We start from the raw sequence: 27,260 nt of genomic DNA, 5'->3' as shown, positions 1-27,260 counted from the left end.
TCCGTTTGTTCATTTTGTATTAACGAACATATTATTTTTCATAAACTCTCTTCTCTCTCGTACTAGTCTAGATTTGTTGCTGCTGATTTTAGTTTTAGTCCCGTATTTTTAATTTGTCCATAATCTCCCAAAACCGAAGACACCGATAGGCTACATCTTTTTTCTGTTTACTTGTTTCATTTAGAGCAGTAAACACGAGAAAAGGTTTGCGATAGTCAGACTTGTGTTTCATATTCTTCAAGGATCACAGTCCTGTTTCACATTTTTCTTTCTTTCATTTGTTATTTATTTATTTTTTGTCAAGCATATTTTACACTCGTATGTGACACGTGCACCGAACACGTGAGCACTCTATGCGTACACCACATGCTCTGTATCCACTACAGCAGCACATCCGCCGTCTGCTAGTGTTTCACTCTCTGAACAGCAGCTGGAGCTTCTCTCAGCTGTCCTATTGTCCCTTTCATTTCTGGATAACACCCCACTTAACCCCCCTTAAAGTGTCCATCTGCCGTTAACCTCCAACATCTTCTTTAAAAGAGAGTGTGGGGGTCAACCACCCTCTGCCTGCATTAGTGATGCTTATATCCATCTTAAGGTCGAAATAAAACAGAAAAAAAAAAACAGACACAGTGTTATCTCTTGGAGACGATCCCCATTTATTCTGACAACAAATGAAAAAGAAAATTATCTGCATAATAAGCTGCTTACAGTTTAAAAAAGAGTTGTAGAAAAGCAGGAACAGAACTTTTATAATCAACACCTAAATATAATGGTGATTACTGGACGATGGGAGTAAAAATACAAAAACACACAAAAACAATTGGAAACTATATAGTTCATTAAATGGAAACCCAGTCCCACCCACACCTCTCACAGGGGGGGTAAGTGAGATGTGTGAGAATAAATTGATACAGGACATCACAGAGGAAGAAATGAGGGAGAAAAGAGAAAAACTCTAGCTTTGTTAACAGATACAGTGCTCCCTGAGGACCTTAGAACCAGATATAAGAAATCCAGTAGAGCAGATTTTCTGAAAGAAGGTTATGACCAAGTTGAGCACTGGAAACTTCTTCTATGGATCTTCAAGAAGCTGCAGACAACAAAGAGAATGGGAAAGCAATGAGCAAATGAGCTACCATACTTAGGGGATAATTATCTCTGTTCTATACTTTATGATCTATTGTGACATAATAATGGGAAGCTGAAATAAAGTGGAATTTTCAGTGAAGTACTTACATTTTTGACACCATTGTCTTGTATGGTTTTCTCTGCTACACTCCTCCAGCGTTTCAGCTGTTCCCACATGATGCGTCCGTTCCTTCTCTTATTTCGGGTCACCAGATATTTCAGACAGGAACCACAGTGTTTATCTTCCTTGAATATCTTCTCTAAACCTGCTTCTACATTAAACCCCTGAAAGAGGAGAGTAGAAGCTTCCTTCTTGATTTCATTTTCCAGCTTCTCTAGCTGCTCCTGCTTTGATTTTGCTTTCATGGAGCTGCAGAAGACATGTTGCCTTTCCACCAACAGTTTCTCTAACTCATCCAGCTTTGATGATTGAGAGAGTGCCACTGTGTTAAAGAGAGCTGTCTCACACACTATGTTTTTCTCTTCTGTTGAATCCTTAGACAGACTGATCAAAGATAAAGCTGAGATGTCCTCATTGTTTCTAATATAGACCCTGCTTCTCTTTATCTCCAACTCCATCTCCTTCATCTTCTTGTTGGTCTGATACATCTGCCAGCCTGAGTCACAGGAAAACAAGAACAAAAGAAACATGAAGACGTGGAGCTGGAAACCTGAGATGAAGGAGGACAGCAGTATTGTTTTTCTTTAACAGCTTTTGTTTTACTTTTAATCAGCAAAGATTAATTTTTCTGATGAACCCGAACCTGGAACAAAACCTCAACACTTCCCAAGAGGTCAAATGTTTCCGTTCTGTTCATGAAAGAAATTATATCTGAATGCCGACAGCTGCTGTTCATGAATTTTCATTCATGTTTTTATTGCTGAAACACAAACTGAGGAGTAGGATAAAACCTGTTCTAAACCACTGATTATTTTTACCTCAATGAAACTGGTTGTAACTTACCCAGAAATGCCACAGCAGCCACACCAGCACCCACTGCTGTTGGCATGTAGAAAGAGGAGATCCAGTCTCCTCCTGCTTTTCCTCCTCCTTTTCCTCCACCCTCTTCAGTGTTGCTGTTCCCACTCATGTTTGCTCTGCAGAGAAACTTTCGGAGCTCAAATGCGTGATCAAGAACAGAGAGGGTAATGCTCAGAAGTGACTAGTTAAGAACACGTATAATATTAGCAAGATGATCTGGGAGAACTGGAAGCACTTTCTTTGTGACAAATAAGAAAATCCTGCTAGACGTGTTGATTATTCTGTCGGCCGCTTTACTTAAAATGTTGATTAAAATGCTCATCAGTTTACCTGGTGAAGCTGATTTCAATCACCTGAAGTTCACTTGAAATCATAGTCCAATTTTAAATATAGTTTGTTTTGATGACTGTACAAACAACACTAGAAACTAAATATACTCACAAATAGCCACGACTCAAGTTCAGTACTGAGCAGTTTCACTTCCAGAGAATGTTTCATATTTGTCCCAAAAACTTAGTCCTCTTTAACAAAGTCATCTCAACATCTACCTGATCAAACTGAATTAATTCCATCTCACAGTTTACAGTCAAATATCTCATACCACCAAAGAAAATAAAACATTTAACTTTAAAACATTTAACTTTACCTGCTTCAGCTGTTGTACTGACGGTCTAAAGCTCGTCTCGTCTCTCGTCTCTTCCTACTTCCTCTTTTGGATGAACAATACTGACTGTATGTCAGGTGTAATTCGGTGGTGGAACAGGTTCAACCAGGCATCTTTTCAATTATTACTTACCGATATATCTAGAAGCAGAACCTTCATTAATCTGAAGGATTACCACACAATTAAGGCAATCACCAAGAGCTGTCTACTCTCAACAAGCCCTCATAAAGAAATGATCAAATCAGATTTCCTTTAAGAATCTATCACTTGTACACTGGGTCACAATAAATTATACCAACCACACAATCTCATCAGCAGAGGCATTAACTGATTATCTTTAGCTTTTACACATACTCCTCTATCATGTTAGTTGAATATTGTTGCACACCATCTGTACATTTGGCTTCTCAGGCTGCATATTGGCTAAATTTGGTTAATAAACTTAATTTCGAGGACAGGTGACCCATATGCTGTCCTAAACCATCACCAGAGCCCTGAGACCTACTCATGCATGCGTTAGATTCTACTGCAGATCTCTGATCAACTAGTTTTGCATTTTTTTCAGGTCCACACTGTAGGCTGAAATGGAAAAACAAGTTAAGATGTAATTAATTCAGTCTTAAACTCAGACAGCTGATCAACTAATCTTTAAACTGATCAGATTTATTGTTTCCGTCATTGTTACTTTCTCATCTTCAGGCTCTAACAGTGAAGTCAAGATGCTCAAAGGTGCCAATAACTTTTTTTTATTGTTCAATAAATTCAATACAAACAATAAATTAGGTCAAATCACAATCTACAGCTCATTAATCCTATTGATTTGATGTCCCATCAGTAACTAAAGGATCATTCTCTTTGTGCGATTGTGCAGGAGCTCAGATGGCTGAACATCCATCATACTTTCGTTTTGGCTTCTCTGAGCTCTACTTGCTGGTATGAGGAAATCAAACATCAGGAAGACACATGTGATGTCACACAATGTCATCCTCCTATCAAAGTTCATCAACAATTGTCTCTTAGTGAAACCAAATCTTATTAAACAAGCTTGTTTACATTGACCAGTAGAATGTGCCGTAAGATCTTCCCCCTGGACAAGACATCCAAACCATGACATCCAACCGGCTGGAGCAACAAAATTACCACTATTACGATGCTGCTGTTGATGAAGAAGATGATGACAACGAGGAGCGATTTCCTGTGTATCTTTGCAGGAACTCGTCTAGGCTGTGGACCGTCCCCCAGCCGGCAGCAGGGTTCATACTGATGAAGTCGTCTAGGTTCATCTGACTCTCTGAGGAGGAGACGCATCACTGTATGACAACATCATCATGTCTTCATATGTCATAACTGAGGAGACTTGTTACCTGAAGTGTGTATGGGGGGGTACGGCGGAGAGGGCATCTTCCAGGTTCCATCAGAGTTCTTCATGTGAGATCGATCAGATGCAAAATTCAACAGGAAGCTGTCAGCAGGAACCACACGCAGCTTCCTGTCACAGACACAGGCAGATTTTAATGTGATAAAACATTAAAGATGATTAATGTGACTCCCAGGTGTGCTGCCTTTGGTACTCAGCAGCTTTACCTGTGGTACTCAGGTTTGATGTTGCGGTCTGAGCGGAAGGCCTGGGCGGCGTAGAGTTGCAGGCTGCAGGGAAACGATAGCTCAGAGTCCAGGTCATAAACCTGAGAGCCCGACTGAAGACCCACCTGGATCAGGATCACATGGTAATCCTAAAGCACACAATGACATGAACGATGGTGTCATAATGACATCAGCACTGTTGGTATATCACAGTTAAAATCAAACATGCAGTGAAATTACAAACCCAGATGACTGGCTGGTCCCCTCGTCCAGACTTCTGTTTCCACAGAGGAACCTGACGGGGGGAAACACAGGAGCATCCCTTAAGATTAAGATAGTTGCTCTTTAGAAACACGTCTGAAAAAAATCTTACTGAATGTGCAGCTGTTTCACAGAACCTTACAGATATTAAACAGAACCTGCATATATCATAGAACCTGGCAGATCTTTGGAGAACTTGAGTTGTTTTATGTTTTATGGAGTTGATGATATTTTCAAGGAACTGTAGATTTCTGTCTTTATGAAAACAACAATTGTTCGATACGTTGTTTTTATAATCTGACAGATATTTTAATGAACTGGCAGATGTTCTCCCAAAACTGCAGATGATTTTTTTTTTTTTTTCAAACCTGATGTCCCAGCAGTGTCATGCTCTCCTGGGTGTTCTCACCATTCTTTTGTCATTAGAGATGAAAACCACAAACAGCTGTTCCAGTGGAGCTGTTCTCTCCGTTCTAAAATACTCGCAGAGCTTCCAAACATTTTCTTCACTGCAGAGCAAGTAAAGACAAGAAAACTGACAGTCACATTCCAGAAGAACCTTCAAACACAGACTTTCTTAAACTCTACTCTCCTCAAGGCTGCAGGGATATATAAGCTTCAGCTGGCTTTCTTAATTTGGAAAAGGCATTAAGAAGAGGCCGCTGACGATAAATGTAATAAATAGCGGATCATCTGAATGATTTATCCATCTAACCTTCCATTTTAAGAGCACTGAGAATCCTGCTGTTTTTCCTTTTATTTGATCGATTATTACAGTAACAGGTTACTCAATAATGGAGAGACAGTGTTTACAATCCTCCTGACAGAAGTTCCTTAATCCAGATCAGATGACCATTTCTGCTGATCAATGAAGAGGAATAAAACTGTTTAGAATGCTTTCTTTGATTAGCTTTTAATGAATTCTGATTGATTTACTAATATAACCAAGAGACGCAAATTACTATAATTTACTTTTAAATTATCATTAAAGTTATTTGTAAAACTAAGCTACATTAAACTAACGTCGATCCGCTGATCACTGAACTCTCAGCTGTTTCTGACAGCAGCTCATGTTCAAAGATTTTTCTTCATGCATCGACAAATTAAAGCACAGCAGTGCAGACCAGTGGACACTAGCGTTATGTATCAGAGTGTATGCAGCATGATAACCGAGTACAGGACTGTATTTACCAGTAACAGCTGGTATAAACGCAGTTCTCGCGTCTCGGTGCGATTCGATCTGCCCTCCTCATGATTTGGGAGTTACACCGAAAACGCTCCGCCGGAAGTTTGTTTCTGACGTCACATCCAAACTTTCAAACTTAAACCCTCCCATAGTCATAGTGAAATTGATAAGTTAAATAAAACCGACCAACGACTGGAAAATAGTACACAGAAAAACTTGTTTTGTACATTTCAGATCTCATCGTGATGCTCAAATTCTAAATCCAAAGGGTGTGCATTTAAGTACGAAACAATGCCTCCCTTTGGTAATGAGTTCATATGGTAGGTTTCGTCAAAATAACAATCATTGAAACAGAACTTAATTTAAACAGGGGCAACAAGGGTATTTCTTTTCTGGAAATGTTAAAAGGGTGCCATAAAACCCAAACATAAGGCTTCACAGTTGTTTTTATGATACAAATAGAAAGTTCCTTATTTTCTCTTGTGAAAGCATTCACATACACGTCTGTACCTGAGCCCGTACTGTGAAACTGATGTTGAAATCTTCAAGCCAGCACAAACAGGTTTCTTATTTCATGCCAAACAGCATTCAGACTGATTTAATTGTTGTCAATATGTCAAAGCTGAAGCTCGTTTCAGGTGACTTATTACTTACTCAATCACCAAGGTTACAACAGAGAAAACTACTAAATAAAACCTCAAACCTGTTCTTTTTTGTCATTTCTCGTTGGTTCAAACAACAGAACAGAAACTAATCATGAGCAGGTTACAATTTATTGAAAACAAACAGAAAAATAATGACAGGAAATAATATCTTTACTTCTGTTAAGAACAACAGCCTGTGGTATCCTAACAACCAACACTGACTGGTTGCTGGGATACCATAGGCAGGTGGACACAGCCACCTCCACCCACATACAGAGGGGCTCAGCTGGTCCACCAGCAAGTGACCACAGAGAGCAGATTGCTGTATAGTTTGCTAGGTGAAGAGTCGGATGGTGGCGTCGGCTCCGGAGGAAAAGATCCAAGGCTGTGTGGGATGAAACTTCACATCTAGAACACCGAGGTCATGAGTGATCACGTGACCTCTGAGGACTTTCACTGGGACTATCAGCGGGTTCTGCAGCAGGTCACTAGTGGAGAAAAGGAAGATGTTAAGATTTTTGCCTCAGATGACCTGTGTACCAACAAGTGTTTTTGTGCGTATTTGCGAGTATTACTTGTAAACAGTCCCATGACAGACGATAACCGATCCATCATCAGATGCTGAAGCAAACAGAGGGTAAGCTCTGTGATAGGCCACACTCCTCACTGCTTTCTTATGGTGCCTAAACGCAGGAAGAGATCAATAACATCAACATGATCAATGCTTAAAGGAAAAAAATACTAAATTACTTTGTCTTCCGTATGAATGATTGACAGGTAAATACCGTAGCATCTTGTATGGTTTTGTTGAGAGATCGAGGTCAAACCAGCCTAGTCTGCAGTCGTAGCTCCCACAGATCACATGATCACCTGAAGGCAGACAGGCGGCAGAGATGTGACTATCTTAAAAGGCTGGGCTGAGTGTGATGAAGTGTACTACAGACTGTTTTCCCTGATCAACTTACCTCCAGGGTGGACGGCCATGCTGGAGATCCACTTGGAGTTGGATTGTAGTTTTTTGGTCATTTCTTGCTTGACTAAGTTATAGATCCTGACAGAGCGCTGCGTTGCCACAAAGAAGTAGGGCCTGACAGGGTGGAAGGCCACACACTGAACTAGGCCTTTGTTTTTCCTGAAAGGGTTCTGGCTCCGCCTTCGGCTCACCTGGTGGATGAACACCTGCAGGTGACTCGAATGATCTGGCATCACTGATGCCAGGTAGTCTCCTTTAGCGTGCCATGTCACCTGATTAACAGCCTGAGAGGATAAATAAAGACCAGTTAGTTTATTCCAGGAATGGATGAGGATCCTGTAATCAACCAATCAGATAGATTATCTCACTTTGGGATGCTGAATTTTGAGCCGGATCCCCTGATTTAACTCCTCCCCCTCAGCTTCAGACCAGACAATAGGATCCACCCCTTCTGACGGCCCTTCCTCTTGCTGACCGGTAAGCAGTCGATCCGTCGATGAGATGACCTGTCTGTCCGCCACAGAGGGAGACAGGATCAAGACCACAGATTCCCTGAAAACCAGAGATGGGATGTGAGAAAAAAAGACAGACAGATTTTCATCATAACTTGGTCGTGTAATAATAATAATAATAATAATAATAATATATAAGTTTTATATAGCGCTTTTCCAAATGCTCAAAGACGCTTTACATAAGGAACAAACAGAAAGCAGAGACAAAAACAAGACATTATAAACAAAAAGACAAGAGAAAAACACTGTTACAGACTTTAGGCACATAGGGTGGTGGCGGGGGAGAGGAACATTTTATCAGGTGTTGTAGGTGATTTTGAACAGGTGGGTTTTGAGCTACAGTTGATAGACAGGTTAAGATTAAACCACAAGGTCATACAGGTAGACTTGCAGACAGGTTAAAATGCAAATCCTTACAGAGCAACAGCCAGGAGACACACAGCTGGATTCGGGTTCCATGCGACGCTCTTCACGGCCCCGCCCACCTGGACTGTCTTCATACAGCGAGACGAACACACCTCCCAGAATCTGACCGAGCCGTCATCACTACCTGTAAATACATCAAATATACAAAGATGACGAGTTACAAAACTGACTTTGATAATTCATCTCTTATGAGCTGTAGTGTTGACATCAGAGTCCAGATTCTTTTCGTCCCCCTTGAGAATCATATCTTTAACTTTCAGGCTTTATATGCGCCTGTGATCCACAAGAACTTTGGACCATAATGAACACTATGATCAAAACAGGATAGTTTATGCAGGCACCATTGCCGGCAAGGCTGTAAGACCTTGTAAACCCCAAAATTCAAGTACGTGTGAAATGGGAACATCTGGGGATGTTGTTGAACTCCCTGCAGTGTTACATGTGGGGGTCCTGAAACCCCCCCTTACAGACTGATATCTATTTTCTTCTGAACATTTTTCTTGTTTTGCTTAATTTTAGGGAGCTGGTTTAAACAGATGGCTTTGTGTTTATATGTTTTTACCATGGGTTAGTCAGCTTTTTATTTTATTTTGCTCTTCATAATTTTGTCCTTGGTTCACCTGAAGTGATTGAGGCAGTTTTTTGTCACATATATTTAAAAGTTTCAATCCTTATAAATGGAAGACAAACGTTGGATGAGGATATTACCTGAAGCAAACCACTGTCCTGATGGAGACACACTGATGGAACGAACAATACCGCTGTGACCTTGATACACCTGAACAAAAAGGTAAATACGGGTTGAAAGAAAACAGGGGAATTATGTCAAAGTCAGGCCATCTAACCATGTTTTTAACACTCTCTGCATGAAGCGTCTGTGTTTTACCAGAGACTGTGTTGTTGGAAACGGCTGAAGGTCTTTTGGTTTGGGAAGTTTGGGAATCAAATCCTCTGGATTCACATTCACCTACAGGCAGACAGAAAGTAAGTAAGTAAGGACATCTAGTGTTAAAGTTACAGCTCCATTTGCTGGATGGGTGACAAACTACTGTTAGTTACCCTCATTTTCCTCTGTCTGGGACACAAATAAAGGTCCAGGCAGCGCTCAAATCTCTCATGGATGAACCGGGGAAATGCTGGAACCTGACGCAGGCTTGAGAACTTCATAGGGACAAACGGCAACTTCCTATCTGATGGATCCTGCTGTTCCCACAGAGCTCGCTGTAGAGGGTCAGACAGGAGGACGAACAGGTATAGGGAGCGACAGGCGGTTTAATCTCAGATTTTTCTGTATTCTTTAAACTACTACAAGTGAGGACACCAGGTGACGCACCTCCTCGTCTGTGAACATGTACTCAGGTGGGGGGTTGTAAGACTCCTCGTGACCAGGAAGAGGGATTTTGGGAGCAGGCAAGTGCATCCTGTGTTTGGCCAGAATAGAAGAGTCCTCATTGGCCCACAGGTCGTAGTAACGGGTTTTGCTGTCGTCCTCCACCCGCCGAGGTTTGATCCAACCCATCTTAATAGCATGTACCAGCTTAGAGACCTGCAGATGGGTGAGATAAAACAGGTAGAGTCAGAAACATAGACATCATAAAAACAATCATAAAGAAATGTGAGTATTTTTTACCTTCTCCTTTTCAGTCAGTGATGGGATGAAGCTGCGTTTGTCTGCAGGTCTATTAGTGACTGGATGAATCATTACTTCATTAGTGAAGAAATCCACTGATGGCTGGGGAAGAGGAAGAGCAAAAGTCAGCAACAGTAACAGGGGTCATACTTCCTGCAGCTGCAGAGTTAACATTCGATGGTTAAAAGGTGCATCAAGGTGTCCTGGTGTGTGTGCCCGGTACACAGACTCACCTAAAAACACCAGGATCAAGCTGAGAGTGAGGCTTACCTGGTATTCTTTGAAGCTGAGGTCTCCAAACTGTCCTTTCTGGAGACGATTCACCAGCTCCACCTGCTCGTCTGACAGCACGATGTCACTTCCGGTCTGCTTGTCATGGACCGTTCTCCTGCAGATAGAATGCTGTCAGTATTCCCTCTTTAAAACTATAGAGGAGACAGGATGATATTAACCAGCTCACCAGTAGTCAGGGTTCTCCATTTTGTCCAAGAAGTCATCGAGTTCGTCCTTGTTCCTGATTGGCTTAAAGATCTTTTTCCCATCTAGATTGTAGCCAATGTGAGGAAAGTCTTTGTACCACTCCATGGGAATGTTGCCCACTGTGTTTCGGATGTCCTGCAGAACAATCAGAACCAGAACGTTGGAGAATTGTCTAAACAAACAGGAGGTGAAGAAAGGTGGAGTAAGAGTAGAGAACCTAAAACAACAGGCTCCCAAAGAGAGCATATTTCACCAACCCTGTAGAACCTGATAGAACATGTACAGAGATGACAGGGGAGCATGTGAGAACCTGATAGATGTACAAAACTAACCGCTGATATCAGAGAAGCTGACAGAACATGGGAAGACATGAGAACCAAGAGGAACATAAAGAGGAACACAGAGACTGTCAGATTTAATAAATAAATAAATAAAATAAAATCAACTTGGCCCACCTCTTCATCTGAGGTGTCGTGTTCGTACTCATCTTCTTTCTTCTCTCCTTTTCTTTCACTCACTCCATCTTCCTTGTTCTTCTGTACAATCGTCTGCAGTTGGAACAACATACAGGTGACATTCAGGAGAACAATGACAGATACAGGCTGAGCAGGCGAGCCACATGCAGACAATCAACAGTCAGACTGTTATACATGTTTAGGACTACCTGCTGACTTGGAGTCTCCTCATCGTCATCATCATCTGATCCTTTCTCCACATCTTCTCCCTCCTCTTCCTCAGAGTCACTCCCAGAATCCTCCAGTCCCGAGAAGACACTGTCCTCACTGTCTGATAGATCTTCATCATCCTCATCTTTCTCAGCAGGTTTGCTGTTAAAGTTAAGGAGCTGCGGAAATGACCAGATCGGGACCATGATCTCGGCTTACTCTATCAAACAATGGCTAAAAGTTAAAGCCCATTTAAACAAATACATTGTAGATTTGGTGAAAGCTAAAGGGACAGCAGCTGTGTTGACATTATAATCAGACTGTAACAATGTTCAACATGAATATAGAGTTTGGAAAGTTTCTGAACTGTATTTGGTGCAACAGCAGTGTTTATCAACTATGGAGGCATAAAATGTTCCGAAATAAACACCAAAAAATATACTACACTTATAACAACATTTCTCCTAGCAAGCAGAAGGTTTTTCATTGATGTTTTCAGAGTTAGTCACAATGAATAGAAAGCAGCCATTGTGATAATGCAATGTTAGCTGTTCTGTGTTTACTGTTAATACAACAGTTTAGAGGGTGAAGGTATCAAATAGCTTCAGCAACACGAATGTCTTTATTTTTTATGAGAACTTATTTGGCCATGGTTATCACGTCTCAATACAGAACTCCATTCAGAATGTGACCATTTTAAGTAGAGCGGCTTCTCTGCAGCCCCTTAATAACATCTGAGGTAGTTCCTGGACGCAGTCATGTCTGTAACTCAGTTCGGTTCCGCTCTGTAAACATTATCACCGTTATTGCGGCATATTGCCACGATCTCAGACTGTTAAGCAGCAGCGTGTTTTGCTTTGCCTTCTCCCTGTTAGCATGCTAACAGCTAACCCTCAGCTCCTAACTCAGTCCCCTTAAGTCATTCATCTCCTATTCTTCCAGGCTATCAGTGTGTCTTACCTGCTCCTCTTCCTCGTCGTCTTTACTCCTCTTCTTCACTGTTTTCTCTCGTCCTTTCTTCATCCCTGCTTTCTGTTCGATCTGCTGCACGTTTCCACTACTCCCCTCCATTGAACCACGTGGGAAACTTTCGGGGTCAGAGGCAATACGTCACATGCAAGGGGAGGCGTTTGCCGCTGACGCCACCTTCTGGCCAAATGCATAGACGGTATGGCGTCGCAAAGTTATTGTTAAGGCTCTAGCATGGTTGCCGCGTCTGCTCGCGCGAGCGGTGTTGATGACGTCATGAGTTCGTGCCCGCCATAGGACCCTATATAGTGGCGCAAGTCGTTGCGCGCCAGTAGTTGCAATTTTCTCCGTCACAGAGGTGGCGCTGCTGCGTGAAAGTTACCTCTACTCTACAACCACGAAAGTGGAGAAGAAAACAATGCCGCTGTCAAGAGCAAGAATACTGTAATTAATGATACTGCTGCAGTTTTCGGATCATTTTAATTTTTTAATTCAGTTAAAAGAGGTAAAGGTTTGAAGCCCCCGGCATCAACAGAGTCTCTGCCCTCTTCTTTGCCTTCACGTATCTGTCCCGTAGCTGCTTCCACACATTCTTACAGAACTCTCCCTCTTTCCCCAAAGTTCTGCCAATCTCTGTGTACCAGTTTGGGGAGTTTACGTGCTCCCTGTGCTGTTTCCCTGCAGTTTCGTACAGCTGCCTGTACAAACGCACCTCCTCACTGAGCCTGGTCTCACATCGGTCCATCCGGTTCGTTGTGCTCGGCGCCGCCAAGTTACAAAAATCGACTGGTGCACGACAGCGCGCTGCGCCGTCTTTTCAAGGCAAGCGCCAGGCCTGAAACGTCATTTTGACGTCACGGTCCACCACCGCCGTGACAGACGCGGCAACCATGCTACCGCCTTTACACGTGACTGTGGCATCGGCGTGGCCTGTGGCTTCTCCGTCGCTTTCGGTCAATCCGACTCCGTGGTCACTAAGCTTCCGTCTCCCCCTCGTGGCAGTGAAAGTAGTGACACAAACACCGTAATGCTGCTTTATCGGGAGAATTCCACAAAACTGCTTGCTCCTCCTCATCTTCAAAATAATTTCACATTAAAAGCCACCCCTTTCAGAAACGAGCTACCAAAACAAATCTACAAATAATTAGTTTTTCTGTCTTTAAAAAAAAAAAACTATTGCACTTTGGGGTTCAATATTTATGAGCCAATATAAAATATGAAAGGGAAAGAATACTCGACATCTGTTGAACTGTAAACATCCAGGTGATTAATGAGAGTTGTGTCTTGTTTTTTTAAATATATTTATAACATAAAGGAATCAATATAATACACGACTCAGTGTTTAATCGGTCTCAATTCCTTTGTCTTTTGATATTCTAACCTGCTTTAACCACTGTGAGGATGAATCAGGGGAAAAATAAAAAGAAACAGCAGGGCTGCTCAGAGCCTCCCCCTCTCTGGCTCATTTTTCTCCCTCAGAGCAGCCTTCTTTCACATCTTCCTCACATTCCTACTTTTCATGTAACTGAAAGGAAAACAGGACTCATCAGACGTAGACAACCTCCTTATTGATTCCAAATCCAATTCAGGCGCTGCTGTGTCCACTGAAGTGTGTGGTAATGTTGGACGGGTTATTATAGGCACTTTGACTGGCCTGATACACAGCTCCACACTCAGTAGGGTGATACTCTGCATGCTGAAAAAGGTCTCAGGTGACCTGTTGGTCTGAAACACATTGGATTTCCTTAATTACCCTGCAACATCAAATGACCCTCCACACCCTGCAGGTCTGACCTTCTTCCTATAAATCGGTCTTTGCCACTGCAGACCAAGAACATCCACAAAGCTCCAGCTTTCGATCTTATTGGCTTGACAAAACCAACTGGTCCTTATCAAAGTGGTGTAGGTCTTTACACATGCACATTTGTCTCAAGTCCAACACAGATAACTGGATGTACAGTGTCTGAGAACCCCAGATCATATGTTTTCCCACAGATTAATTGAATAACCCTGATTATCTGGCAACAACATATGATCTGGGGTCACAGTGTTGTGCATCATAACTGCATTCACTGTTGTCAAATGACAAATAAACGATGTAGATGGAATTGTCACCGTCACATTATTCTAATGACACTTTAATGTTTGTGTAATATCATAGCGACTACATATTCATGATTTCTAGATACCTGTTGCGTATAGTATAAACGTTGTAATAAGGTAGTAATGAGATTCTAAATAAAGTTCACATTGACTTTGAATAAATTATTTCTAATTCTTGGGTGTGTATTTTCTTTTAAACTCTCAGATGCTTTCGATAAAATCAGAAATAATCTGGACAATAGACGTCGACGTCACAACGCGACCAGGCGTTCTCATTACGTTTTGTGACGTTGTCAGAATGCGACAGCCAGCTTGCTACGCAGTTGTGTGTTTTATCGGATTTGTTGGCATTTTCGACGACGGAGTTTATTTAGAATAAACTTGGATAAATCATCTGCCAACCAGAAGAGACTAACTGAATCCAGAACTAGAACTGAGCCCTTTACAATCTCCACCAAACCACTGTCGATCTTAGTGTTGCAGTTTATCTGTTTTTCGTCTTTGAGGATGGGGATAACGGTTGGCTAACTGTTAGCATCGTTAGCTCAGATTAGCTGCAGAAGTCCAGTGTGGGTTTTGTTTTTCGTTGTTGCGATGGAGTATCCTGGAGGTGGAGGAGGGGTGGTGCTGAGCGGCGGTAACGTCCCGGCCTTCCTAACAAAACTGTGGACCTTGGTGGAGGACCCTGAGACCGACCTGCTTATCTGCTGGAGCCCGGTACTCGTTTTATTCTATTTGAGATGAGCTAACGGCTAACGGTTAGCAAGCGGAGTCCTTCAGAGAGGAGTTTAGTCAAACAAACACTCAGGACTTTAAATAACAGAGAGGGGTTAAGTTAGGCAGAAGGAACCTAATTAATTAATAATCTATAGAATAATGAGATAGACTCAGCGGTCCTCGGACAGTTACTCGTATGAAACAACCTATTTGTCCGATGAAGTGAAAACAGTTAGATCTTCAGGTTCAGCTGTTATTCAGCTGTTAGTTTCAGTCAAGGTGACCATCTGAACTAATTAACTGACTGTTAACAGACTGATATGCTTACTGGCTGGGCTAGTTGTTTCTAATAATACTTCACGACTGATTGATGATTGAAACCGTCTGAATGGCTGTCAGTTCTGTTTCCTCCGACGGATTATACCACCGCATGACGTTTTCACATTTACATCAGCTACAATTTGTCTTACAACTAGGCCTACACTATACGTCGAAAAATGTATATATATGGTCATTATCGTTTTATTATCAAGCAGACACTTCTAGTTGGAATAGGTCAAGCATAAGCATAATAATGAGGGTCACATTCCACTCAGAGGAGGTTCTGCTTTTGTGCGTGTTGTAAAACCAGCTTGCACAGGTGCAGAAGTAAAATGCTCTTAGAATTACTTACCACTTCAAACTGATTACAACTGCTCATGAAATTAAATTTAATGGGGATTTAAACACTACAGAGTTAAAGCTAGAGCCCGATGATATATTAGTCAGTCAACATCCTTGACAGAAAAAGGCTAAATGGGTGTGGAGGAATCTTTGAAATGTTGTTATCTCATAGTTTGTCCAGTAGAGCAGCTTCATGTTTATATTTTACATTACGCTCATCACTGTTTGTACATGTAGTGTGGTGCAAGTAACAGCTGAGTACACTTGTGGGGGAGTCAGGCAATAATTTTCTGTTATTTTAGCTTATTAGTTAAATACTAGTAAAATACTAGAACCAGTGTCAGGGTAGTATGTGATATCACTCATTCCGTTTTCAAAATGTATTCGACCAGGGAAATAACAAATAGCTTTGACTCCTATCTAGGGGTATAGGAATACAGATACTGCACTTCCCATGAAGACATATGTCCACCTCAATGTGGTGGACACATGAGGTTGACAAGAACCTGGTGTAAACTAACAAGAACTTGTACTGGGAAGTGAAAAATTGTTTACAAAATCCACTGTAACTCGCCAACTTTAGATCCACATTTCATTAAGTTTGGTCTGTCAAAAAGGTGACACATCGAACACGATATTGCTCACGTATTTTGATTTTAGGTTACTTGTTGCTGATCTGAGCAACTCTCTGCCAAGAAGAAAAAAAAAATCAAATTTACATTCTGAGCTTCCATCTTTGTATGGAGTTTCACTTGCTTCAAAGGGCAAGTGATTAAAGTGATCAAAAGTATGACCACTCATCACAAAAATCCCCCAAAAAGTTACTCGACAGTCTATGAGTTTAGTTATCATTCGTGTACATATAGCCAGTTATATAACATGACAACCAAACACACATCGACCACCAACAGCGCTAGACCTGGTAATATGCAACAGACTGTTTGTGATCACATCAACATTACCACCACTAATGTCTATCTATAGTTGTGTTCTGGCTACCTGATCATGTTAAGCACTGTTATATTTCCAGAAAATTTGTAGTTGCCTTACAAAATCCTGCCCCATATTGCCTTGCTGTTAATTGTTTATATTGTTTGGCCTGGCTGCAGTGATGAAGAGGGGGAGTGTCAACATAACTCCTATCAGCCTGATCTTTATTTCCACTTCTGAGCTGCTTAACAAGATGTGTGTAATTTTCGTAACGGTTATTCTAGAAAATGAGCCCATCTACACACTGATGGCTGATTATAAGTAATCTGTCATCTCACAACTAGATTATGTTTACGCATTTTGGCAGACGCCTTTATCCAAAGCGACTTACAAATGAGGATATAACAATGCGGCTAACATCAAAGCTAACAATACGCTACATAGAAGGAAAACCACTGGTCAGGCTCTGTTAGAGGTGACAGAGTGACAGTGCAGAGATAGAGTGCAGGCATAGAGAGAAGTACAGAAAGAGGAAGTGCAGTAGAGGGGGGAGGGAAGTACAGGGTAAATGCTAGGGTAGGAGATGCTCTCTGATGAGCTGGGTCTTCAAGAGTTTCTTGAGGATAGACGGGGACGCCCCTGTTCTGTAGAAGCGCATGCAACGAGATCACCCACAAAGCACAAATTCCGATGGTTTAGATACATTTGCGAATCAGCGAGGTGACGTCAACATAACTTTAAAAGTATCTGAAACAAAAAGCTGCAGTCTTTCACTTTGACCATTATCACCATTTTAACTCAGTGTTTTGATAAAATTGAGCCAGAACATATCCAGCTGTACAGAGCATTTTAAGAAATATTCACATTATAGAGATCAAGACAAATTCTATGTTGGCTTTTACTGCAACAAATGACAAAGATGAGCATCGAATATTCACATACCAATGTCTTTTTTTGTCTGAAAAATTGTTGATTTAAGTATGAAATAACTGCTTATTCTTTTATGTTGGTGAGAAAATTGTTTATTGGAGCAATCTATGTCAAATTCTCTCTTGTATCAGAGTGGAACCAGCTTCCATGTGTTTGATCAGGGCCGGTTCTCTAAAGAGGTTCTGCCAAAGTTCTTCAAGCACAACAACATGGCCAGCTTCATCCGGCAGCTCAACATGTGTGAGTATCAGCGTTATTTTTTTAAATTTTTTTTACTTCTACCAATAACTGATCGATATCAACCGTGGCAGACCAGTCACTGCCATCATAGCAAAGACGTTACTCAGAACAAGTGATGATGATTTATTGAAATACAGAAGCTGACTGAAGGTGATGATATTCTGTACACGTCGGTGTTCAGATGGTTTCCGTAAGGTGGTGCATATTGAGCAGGGCGGTTTGGTGAAACCAGAGAGAGACGACACAGAGTTCCAGCACCCGTTCTTCATCAGAGGACAAGAACACCTGCTGGAGAACATCAAACGCAAAGTGACCAACGTACGTACCTGCACAGAAAGCTCACACGTTTGACCTGATGCAGGAATTGTACGGCTGGCTCCAGTTTTAGTTTATATTTTCATATTAGTTACACCTTTGAGTCCCTTTACTACAGGTATATCACTGCACAGCTTCACCAAATCTTCAGTTAAGCTGTTTACACATTCCATTTACATTGCAAACACCTTCTTATACCTGTTTATAATAAAGACACGACACCTATTTTTAAACCTGATAAATCAGTTTGTCCGTAGTCTCCACGGTAACGGTCTCTTTGCCATATGACTTGTTCAGGTGTCGTCAGTCCGTCAGGAAGAGGTGAAGATCTCTACCAATGAAGTGAACAAGATCCTGAGCGACGTCCAGCACATGAAGGGAAAACAGGAGACCATCGACTCCAGAATCATCAGCATGAAACAGTAAGGATACCGAGGCAGAATACACAAAAACTTTTGCATTCTTTTTCTCACACTCAAATTGTCATTTCTTAGAAAAGAAGACTGTGAGTTGAGCATGTGCGTGCCTTCTTAGAGCAAAGGGGAGACAGGACTTCAACACAAAGTTCATTTCACACATCTTGCTGTTGTTATTATAGTTTTATTCTGACTTTGTGACAATAAGAGATCACTGACAGGTGACCTCCTTACATTTCTCTAAACGTACGGGCAAAACGCCTCACTGAAGACACTGAAGAACAGAGAACAGTTGTTATTCTGAAAAAAACAACCACCTCATTCTTAAGGTTGTCCCACAACTAGAGGTCTGTTCAGGTCTAAAGCCCAATTTATGGTCGGTGACGCAAAGCAAGCCCTTGCGTGCTTGCGTGTGTCACCTCAATTTTCTAAACTTCACGCAAGACACAAGACGCGAGCGCAAGCCACTATCTACATCACATCCAAGGGCGTGTTCATCTTCCGGTTTCATCCCCTAATAAAAGGGCGCTGTTTTCAAACGCCAAGGTAGAAAGCGAAGAAGAAGAAGCATGAATCCACTCGAAGAGAGACTTGCCGAAGAGGTCCTGGCGATGAATTTCCTTTCATCGTAGTAGGCTTGTCATTGAAAAAACCCGCTGCTCCACCTACTGTCCTGGCGGTGAATCGTCACGCAGCACACGCAACCGCCGACAAAGCAAAATGAAGCATAAACGTCTCGAGCCATTAACACAAGGCGCAAGGGCAGTTAAAAGAGGTATAAATCAGGCTTTATACAAAACAGGTGATATTGGCGGCTGTCTATGTTGGATTATGAAGGAGTGAACTTCATGCTAAATCTGATGCCACGGTTCTTTGGTATGGTCGGTAGGTCTGGGTGCTATACTAACTTATACAGCTATTTTTTCAACTGAAGTATGAATTCACCCAATACAGTTTAGTATAATCAGACCCCTGTAAAACTGGGCCTGCGTGTATTTCTCCCCATTTTTCCCTCTGATTGTTGGAAACATGCTGAGCTGTGCTTGCTGACAACATCTCATCTAATTGCCAACTTAGCAAATTTGTTTTTCAAAACTAAGTTAACTAAAAATCTTAATTTACGTCTAAGTACCACCTGTAACAAAACACAGTGTTGTCAGAAGGTCTTATAAGAGGCATGGCCTGTTACTTTTGTTGTCTACTTTTTGGTAGTTCCACAGCACCTTCGGTCAGAGAAGTGTGTCTTTTTTTTAAAAATTTAAAATTGGCTATTTGTTTTAAAGCTTTTCAAATGCCACCTGTGATCTACCTTTTCAATGTCACGTTAATATAAACTTTGCAGCGGGATAATTTCAAACTGGGAAAGGGTGGGTTATTCTTGTTTACATATTTATTATTTGCACAGCTGTGCTTTGTTGAGCAGAAGACGAAAACCTGTTGGAGTTTATAATTTCATTAGTCTTTGAATAAAAGTGCCTCTGTGGGTTTGAGTTCAAATGGAACAATTTGTATATTTTAATCAGCTTAGAAATACCAAGATATTTATTTAGTATTGGTATATTTTGTCAGGTCAGCACCAACGCTATCCTGCTGCTGTCTCCTGTTACTATGTCAACAAAGGGTAGAATGGCACTTTTAGGGATTCAAATCAAGGAGATGGTGACACAATCTTGCTCTGCAAGCCATCTTGTGTTTATGTGTAGAGAATGTGAAACTTGCATATAAAGGAAGACCCCACAGGACTCTGAATATCTCCGTTCTTGTGCATAAAGATGTCTTTAATGTACAGTTTTCTGGCTGGCTTCAGTTCCTCTCCTGTGTTTCAGTGAGAATGAGGCTCTATGGAGGGAGGTGGCCAGTCTGAGACAGAAACACACCCAGCAACAGAAAGTGGTCAACAAGGTAAGAACATAGCCACACCTTCCCTCAGTCAGACTGAGCAGTGCTATTGAGATTGCTCAGTAGGATGGTGATTTTCAATGTCAGTTGTCAATTTTCACAACATACTCTTAGTTACTGTAATTGTGGGTGCTATGAATAACTGCAGCTTTGGGTGACCTCTCCAACGAGACTTTGTCTGGCACTAGACTGTCTCATAGGCTTCTACAAGTTTCTAAGCAAACAGCAAGCACATCACAAACTATCTGTACGTTTGTGCCCTGACCATCTCACCAAAGAAGGTGCAGAAGTTGTGTATTTATGCATTGTAGATATAACGGGAGTTATTGGTTAGCTGCTGTAGCTGATAACGTTGAGACAGTTGGTTTTTATTCTTACTTGTTCTTTTTCCAGCTCTACAGGTTTCCTTGCTCTGAACCTACAGAGCTGATTGCTTAGTACTTATTTAACTCAGCTTGTGATCGCAGAACTGAGGTCACCGAATTAAACGGATATTCTTTTTGTCCACCCACCACTTACGCAAGCTGCCAGTGTATCAGTTTTATATTTAGTAAAACTGTGCTTCTTCTTTTTTCTTGCTGTCGTTATCATTCCTATTTGGTTGTGGTGCAACCGGGGTCTCACAAAGTAAATGACAGATTAGGGGAGTGTCTGCATCCAGTCACACTTAAAATGGGAGTGGAAATCAGATTTGAGATTTATAAAAGATATTTATAGATGCACACGGCCTTATAGTGGTAAAAAAGAACATTTCTGCCTTTGCACAACTTTATTAACACATCTACATACAGTGTTATGCCCCTACAAGTACAGGAAACCAGGTGTGAGGGGATGCTCTGGTTCCACAAAAAAAAGGCTGGCCAGTAACATAATAATAAATAATTCAACTGGATTACAAGCTAAATAAAATACCGTGAAAATAAGTGACGGTGTTTGTGCAGATAAGCTACAACTTGTTCAGTTCAGTGACAACAGCAGGAACAAAGCTTCCTCAAGTTTCCTTAAACAGTGCAGATGCTTGGGAGCCTTTTTTTTTTTACACACAGCTTCACAGTTTGCTTCAAAATTAAGTTGAGTGTCAATAATGGTCCCCAGATATTTTAAAGTCTTCACAAACTCTAATCAGACCTTTTATCAAATTTTTTCTGAAAGTCAGCTAAACTGGAGGCGAGACTCCTTTAATGAGTCTCTGTGAATGTTTATGCAGAGTTGTAGTCTATATAAAGCATCCACATGCATGTCCCCTCCCTCTGTTTATTTTCATATATTGATCAGAGCTGATTGCGATGCTCGGAAGGGGATCTGCTATCAGTCTGTACGAAACTTTTAGCACATAGTCAGGACGACGCTGACCTCTTGCCGTCCCTTCACCTTATTTGCCACCTGAGCTAATAATAAACTCTCTCTCTATGCAGTTGATCCAATTTCTGGTGTCTCTCGTCCAGACCAACAGGATCATGGGAGTCAAGCGAAAGATGCAAGTTGACACATGCATTTTAAACACAACAAACTTTAACAACCAATGTTCAATTAAGTACAGATTGGGCAAACATGGAGAATTTCTAATTTAAATATCATAATTATTATGCAAAATATGGTGTTCTGCTTCCCTCCTTTCTGAGGTCCACATAGAAAGTTAATGTTAAAATGTTAATTAATTACTTTTTTCTTCTTCTGTAGTCCTCTGATGCTCAATGACTCTAATTCCGGCCACTCCATGCCCAAGTACAACCGGCCCTTCTCATTGGAGCACTTGCAGGTAACTTAAGTTGTCCTTCTGATTCAGGATTTAGATTTTATCGCAGATTCAGGTCAGTGCAGATCAGTAGGGGACGCTGCACCTGACACAAGGTTACAGAGGGTGGTGGCAGGTAACCGTACAGCTAACAGCAGACCAAGCAGTTGCTTGCATTCAGAGTACAGACCAATGTCTCCGCTTGTTTTTCTTCTTTGATGCTGCTTGGCCTCTTATCAGCTGTTAAAAAGAAGACTTTGGTTAACTGAGCACACCTCTTTAGGTGTTTGTCTCACTTAGGATGTTTAAAACAACAGGCCACGATGTGTTTGGTCATCATGTTTATTGACTGGTCAGTGAGTCCCATTTAACATCTGTCTTGTGTCCTCAGGCTGCAGCCAGTCTCTTCTCAGCTGACAGCCCGGTGAGTTCTGGACCAATCATCTCTGACATCACAGATGTAGCCACCTCCACCCCAGATGATGAAAATGGTGAATGGACTGGGTGAGCACCAATAAGATCACTGTCCTTTAGTTGGTAAATGATTCCTCAGTCAGAATTCTCTAATTGTGCCCGATATACCTGCAGAGAGAGCCATTCGATTGATATCAAAGAGGAACCGTCAAGTCCTGATGTGGAGGTATGTCCTGTTTTCGAGATAGAGCCTACAAGTGTGGACACCCTTCTGTCCCCGACCACCTTGATGGACTCCTTCCTTCAGGACGAGATACAGCCAACACCAGTCACCACCACCACCACCGCCACCGCTACCATCCCAGCAGGTATTCATGAGATTTTGAACTTATAGTTAGATTTTCCCTCAGAGCTGTGTTGATTGCCAATGAAAAAATACTTTCCATCGTTTAACATCTTTCTATCTCCTCTATAGCCAGCTCTATTGTTGTGATGAGCCCTGCCTCAACTGAGTCCCTCCTGACCAGCCAATCAACTGCCCCCGTTGCCATCCCAAACTCTGCCCCCAGCCCCGCAAGTCCCACAACACCTCAACAGAAATGTCAGACCGTCGCCTGTATTGACAAGTAAGTGTGCAGACAGTGTGGCAGCAGCATGTGCTGATGCCGACAACATAAAGTTGCTATTTTTTTCCTCAAAAATGCTTCGCAACATTTCCAACAAATGCCTCAGAACCGTCTAAAAAACAACAGCTATCCAATAGCTTTCCTCCACCTGCCAATCAACCTGCCAATCAACCTGCCAATAAATCTGCCAATCAACCTGCCAATAAATCTGCCAATCAACCTGCCAATCAACTACCCAGCAACCACTCTGTACTTAATCAGCTACTGCCCTGACAATAGTCAAATGTATTCTTGTCATTTTTGCATCTCTCATGTCTGATTGTGCACATCTTACCCCTAATGCATTGCTGCACATACGTATACTGTGTCATAGAGTAATTACTATGCAATTAAACGTTACATGGGTTCAGTATTTGTTAAATTTGTTTTCAGATGATAATTCTTTTAAAGGCACCCTTTGTCATTAAAACCCTATGTGCTTCCCTCAGATTCCTACTCCCTCTCTCTGCAGGTGGACTCCCACCTGAAGTTTGGCGCATCATATCAACACAGCCCGACAAGTGAATCTTTAAATAATTATTGTAGACTGTATCTAAAAGATAGACGTATCCTCTCGGTGTAGAAGATGAAACCTATGCGTTAAACCTTCATTATTTCCGATTACAATCAGAGGGCGACTCGTTTGGGTTGTACAGAGATAAAGGAGAAATATTAGCCAACTGGTCTAGATATTATTAATATTAATATATAATATAATCTTTTTTTTTTTTTTTTTACCTCCACAAGTTTATGGCCTTAGTTGATAATTTCTAATCTTTTAGATAATGGTGCAGAGGCTACTTTTTTTTTTTTTATGTTTATAGGTTATTACATAGATACAGCTCTTAATCGGCACCAAGCAAAAAAAGCAACAGTTGAAATGCTGAACTTCAAGGCTTGAAAACCTGAGAGACATTACTGTGGCTACGTCATTTTTTACATATAGTCTATAACAATTCTAGATATTTCTAATAGGAATTTGTTAATTTCTCTGGTGCCATTCTATATTTTTCTCCTTGTCATCATGTGACAAGACCAGACCAACACTGGTTTGGTTTTTGACAAGTACTGTATGTCTATTTGATGCCTGATCAAAATATAGATTAATCTCCAACTGAAAATAGTCCCCAGTAGCTTCACTCTTTTCTCCCGTCTTAACGATGTGTCGCTAAAAACTGCAGCGTATGAAGTCACCAGTGTATCATGAAATGATATGACGAGATCTGCAGCAATCTGCACCTTTAGCTCAGAGTTCAGAGTGTTTCGGAGGTGTTTTATAAATTCCCCTTTTGGGGAGAGATGGGCAAGCGAAGCAGAGACTGAATGTGCTGTTGGTTTGGGTCCATGTGGACAAAAGAAAAATCTAGAATAACACCAGGCTGATGATGTCAACTAACAGATGTCTCTCTCCCCCTGTTTGTTTTCTGTGTCTCAGGTCTGAACTTTATGATCATGTTGATTGTATTGACAACAGCTTAGAAAACCTGCAGAACATTTTGAACTCACAAATGTTCACCTTTGACACATCTCCGCTCATGGAGGTCAGTCTGACTGCATCTCATTAATATGCCATCTATTAATTACTATCATTATGTCTCCCTTGACATGAACTTGGATTGTGTTTAGTTTTTCAGTTCGTCCAACCCTACCGGAGACTTTGACCTCGATAGTTTGGACACTGTGAGTTTAATAGTACATTCCTAATTTGTGAATTTCTTTCCCTGATTATTATACAAATTACAGCAGTTATTTTGCAGAGTGACCGTGTTCATTTAGGCGTGAGTACAAATGACACATAAGAAGTGTTTGTCTTGTTGATGTCACACCCGTCTCACGGATGAAACTATTTCCTTTCAGCTTCTGTCTGACGAAGCTCCGAAAGAAAGTGCAGGCAGTGCAGGTAGCTCACATTCGCCTTCATTTGGATAATGCAGGAATCCCAAACCTTGCTGTCTTGGTCACATGTTGCTTTAAACGATTGGTGCAGGGAAGCAGTTGGTGCAGTACACAGCCACACCTGTCCAAATGCCCGAACCAATCAGCCTGGGGGAGGACGGAGCCGACCTGCCGTCCCTGCTGGAGTTGGAGACGCAGCCATTTTTCAGCTCCGACACGCCCTCTGATGACTCTGTGGATGACCTGCTGAGCCAGACCCAACTTGACTCTAACCTCTGACATCTGCAGGAATGTGACGACCTCTCAGTAACCATAGCAACAGGACACTCTGAGCGCTGACTCGGCAGCAATAGATGATGATGAAATCGATCAGTTGTAGATCAATCATTAGGTCAAAGGTCATGTTTGAATTATGCAGATATTATTGATCAATATTAATACATTTCTATACTTGTTTTCTTTTAGTCTTTTTATTTAGATTTTGTTTCTTCTTCGCTGCTTAAATCAAATCCTTTGTGGTTTGCTGTTTAAAAAAAAAAAATTAAAAAAAAGAAAGAAAAAAAAAAGAACATTAAAAGAACAAAAAAAGAACAAAAAAACCCCCAAAAACTGAAAAAAAAAAAACAAATAAGGTCTGAGGACCTCAGAGAACCAGGGTCACGTGCACTTGCTGGTCTTTTCAGGGACAGGTCAGTCAGTATGGATGATGTCATAGTTCAGGGGAGTCAGGATCATGTGACCCAGGTTCTCTTTCTGCTTTGCATGTTGTCAGATTTTATGGTTGTATTTGATTTCATGTGTAGAATTTCAATATAACAAAAAGAATCTAAATATTTTTTGGAAGACTTTATTACAAACTGTTTATCGCCCTCTTGTCGTCTCTGTTACCACGTAAACCGCAGACAAAGACGCGTTGATCCAGCCTGTTTTTCTTTTTTCATGTATTGGGGTCGGTCCTGTTCAGGCCAACCACGTTGATATGTTTCCACTACAGCTTCTCCGCAGCTTTAGCCAGACTCCAGGCGACAGACCTGGTTTCTCATATGAGTTTGTTCTCCTCCACCCGGCTGTGACAGCGCCAGGGAGCCCGGAGAGAAACTGTTTCAACTGCTGCGGCACATCTGAGCTCTTCCAAAACGCCGATGACCCAACACTCCACACTGCACCCAAACGCCTCCTGTGTGACACAGATGGAACTGAAGCTCTGCTAACGTACACTACTCTCAGACGACACACCACGGCTCCGCTCGACTTCATCGCAACGAAAAGTCCTGTTTGATCAGTGTTCATGCTGATCAATTAGATTCTGTGTCAGATAGGTGGGACTGATCTACATTAGTTACATAGCGTTTCCAGCAGTTTACATTTATTCATGTAAACATGATCTCTGTTCAGTTTCACACTGTGAGTTTTCATTTAGTGACCTAGCACTTCTTCTCTATGTAATGTTAGAAGCTTCAAGTGGTTCAGAGATTAGATCAGTGTGTCTGAAACCAGAGCAGGTTTGTGGCATAAATCACTTCAGGACGTCGGTTGTCGCGTTTCTTGAGACAGTTCATATGTTTCTTGGTCTGTGACACTGATGTAAAGAACTTCTATTTTAAACCTGCGCAGAGAAATTAAGTTATTGCCGAAACTTCCATCTTTACATCCTAGAAAATTAAAAAGGTAAACGCATGATTAAATTGTTGAGGCATAGAGCGAAAGAGCAGTGTTTCCGGACAAGGTTTAGTCTTTCACACTTGCAGATTACAGCCGAGCGTCATGGTGCATTTACAGTAATGTTCCCTTGAACTAATGCGAGCAGCACCTCTAACCTGTTTCACATTTTTACTTTTCGTTTTAAGAATAGAAAACCATTCTTCTTAATGTTGCTACAAGTTTTGACAAAGCAATTAATTTAATCCTCAAGAGACCTGATGTCTTGAAGTGAGTTCATTGGCCACGTTTGTCAGCTGTTGTACAAACAAGATTCTGCCTGCAGTGTAAAAGCCGCTGTGATTGATATATTGACTTTTGTTTGAAGTAGCTTTTAATTCAAACAAATTATTCAAGTATAAGCCATCTATTTAATCTACCTGAGCTTGCCTGACAGCTCTCTACATGTCGAAGAAAGGAGGATTGTGGTAAACCAAGATGGGGTCAGAGGTTGGAATGTTTTCACAGTATTCTAATTGCAAAACTTTTGGTTCAATAAAATGTTTCAAACACATCTGAACATGAACGTTTA

The 27,260-nt window shown here is 41.4% G+C and overlaps 4 protein-coding genes across 6 annotated transcripts; 1 reads left to right on the top strand and 3 right to left on the bottom strand.

The window, feature by feature from the left end:
- Positions 1–635: 635 nt before the first annotated feature.
- Positions 636–3,108, bottom strand: LOC142367654 (uncharacterized). Its single transcript, XM_075449680.1, has 4 exons — positions 2,760–3,108; positions 2,096–2,229; positions 1,240–1,748; positions 636–1,093 (listed from the first exon to the last, which is right to left on the bottom strand). Exons 2-4 carry the CDS (start codon positions 2,220–2,222, stop codon positions 1,076–1,078), a joined length of 654 nt encoding a protein of 217 aa, XP_075305795.1. The 5' UTR covers positions 2,223–2,229; positions 2,760–3,108; the 3' UTR covers positions 636–1,075.
- A 399-nt stretch (positions 3,109–3,507) lies between these two features.
- Positions 3,508–5,884, bottom strand: ntaq1 (N-terminal glutamine amidase 1). Its single transcript, XM_075449799.1, has 6 exons — positions 5,814–5,884; positions 5,032–5,131; positions 4,606–4,656; positions 4,362–4,510; positions 4,142–4,266; positions 3,508–4,068 (listed from the first exon to the last, which is right to left on the bottom strand). The coding sequence occupies exons 1-6, from the start codon at positions 5,873–5,875 to the stop codon at positions 3,923–3,925; spliced, it is 633 nt and encodes a 210-aa protein (XP_075305914.1). The 5' UTR covers positions 5,876–5,884; the 3' UTR covers positions 3,508–3,922.
- A 678-nt stretch (positions 5,885–6,562) lies between these two features.
- Positions 6,563–12,328, bottom strand: bop1 (BOP1 ribosomal biogenesis factor). The gene is made up of 16 exons (XM_075449798.1): positions 12,099–12,328; positions 11,138–11,317; positions 10,929–11,021; positions 10,454–10,608; positions 10,264–10,381; positions 9,994–10,095; positions 9,697–9,909; positions 9,423–9,584; positions 9,250–9,330; positions 9,072–9,141; positions 8,355–8,487; positions 7,794–7,977; positions 7,418–7,709; positions 7,238–7,322; positions 7,028–7,135; positions 6,563–6,940 (listed from the first exon to the last, which is right to left on the bottom strand). Exons 1-16 carry the CDS (start codon positions 12,207–12,209, stop codon positions 6,787–6,789), a joined length of 2,241 nt encoding a protein of 746 aa, XP_075305913.1. The 5' UTR covers positions 12,210–12,328; the 3' UTR covers positions 6,563–6,786.
- Positions 12,329–14,505: 2,177 nt separating this feature from the next.
- Positions 14,506–27,242, top strand: hsf1 (heat shock transcription factor 1). Of its 3 annotated transcripts, XM_075450258.1 has the most exons (15): positions 14,506–14,927; positions 17,582–17,690; positions 17,872–18,008; positions 18,303–18,427; positions 20,248–20,323; positions 21,736–21,797; positions 22,001–22,079; positions 22,447–22,559; positions 22,644–22,837; positions 22,945–23,095; positions 23,584–23,655; positions 24,570–24,675; positions 24,761–24,814; positions 24,992–25,034; positions 25,122–27,242. In XM_075450258.1, exons 1-15 carry the CDS (start codon positions 14,805–14,807, stop codon positions 25,307–25,309), a joined length of 1,632 nt encoding a protein of 543 aa, XP_075306373.1. In that variant the 5' UTR covers positions 14,506–14,804; the 3' UTR covers positions 25,310–27,242. The 3 variants fall into 3 exon arrangements, with proteins under 3 accessions (XP_075306373.1, XP_075306374.1, XP_075306375.1); XM_075450259.1 differs by lacking the exon at positions 23,584–23,655; XM_075450260.1 differs by lacking the exon at positions 14,506–14,927 and having other exon boundaries at positions 17,601–17,690; positions 17,828–18,008.
- The last annotated feature ends 18 nt before the right edge of the window (positions 27,243–27,260 follow it).

Source organism: Odontesthes bonariensis, chromosome 18, assembly GCF_027942865.1.
Source record: "Odontesthes bonariensis isolate fOdoBon6 chromosome 18, fOdoBon6.hap1, whole genome shotgun sequence".
Taxonomy (NCBI): Eukaryota; Metazoa; Chordata; class Actinopteri; order Atheriniformes; family Atherinopsidae; genus Odontesthes; species Odontesthes bonariensis.
The sequence above is the reverse complement of the archived record's forward strand: the minus strand, read 5'-3'. Positions and strand labels throughout refer to the sequence as shown.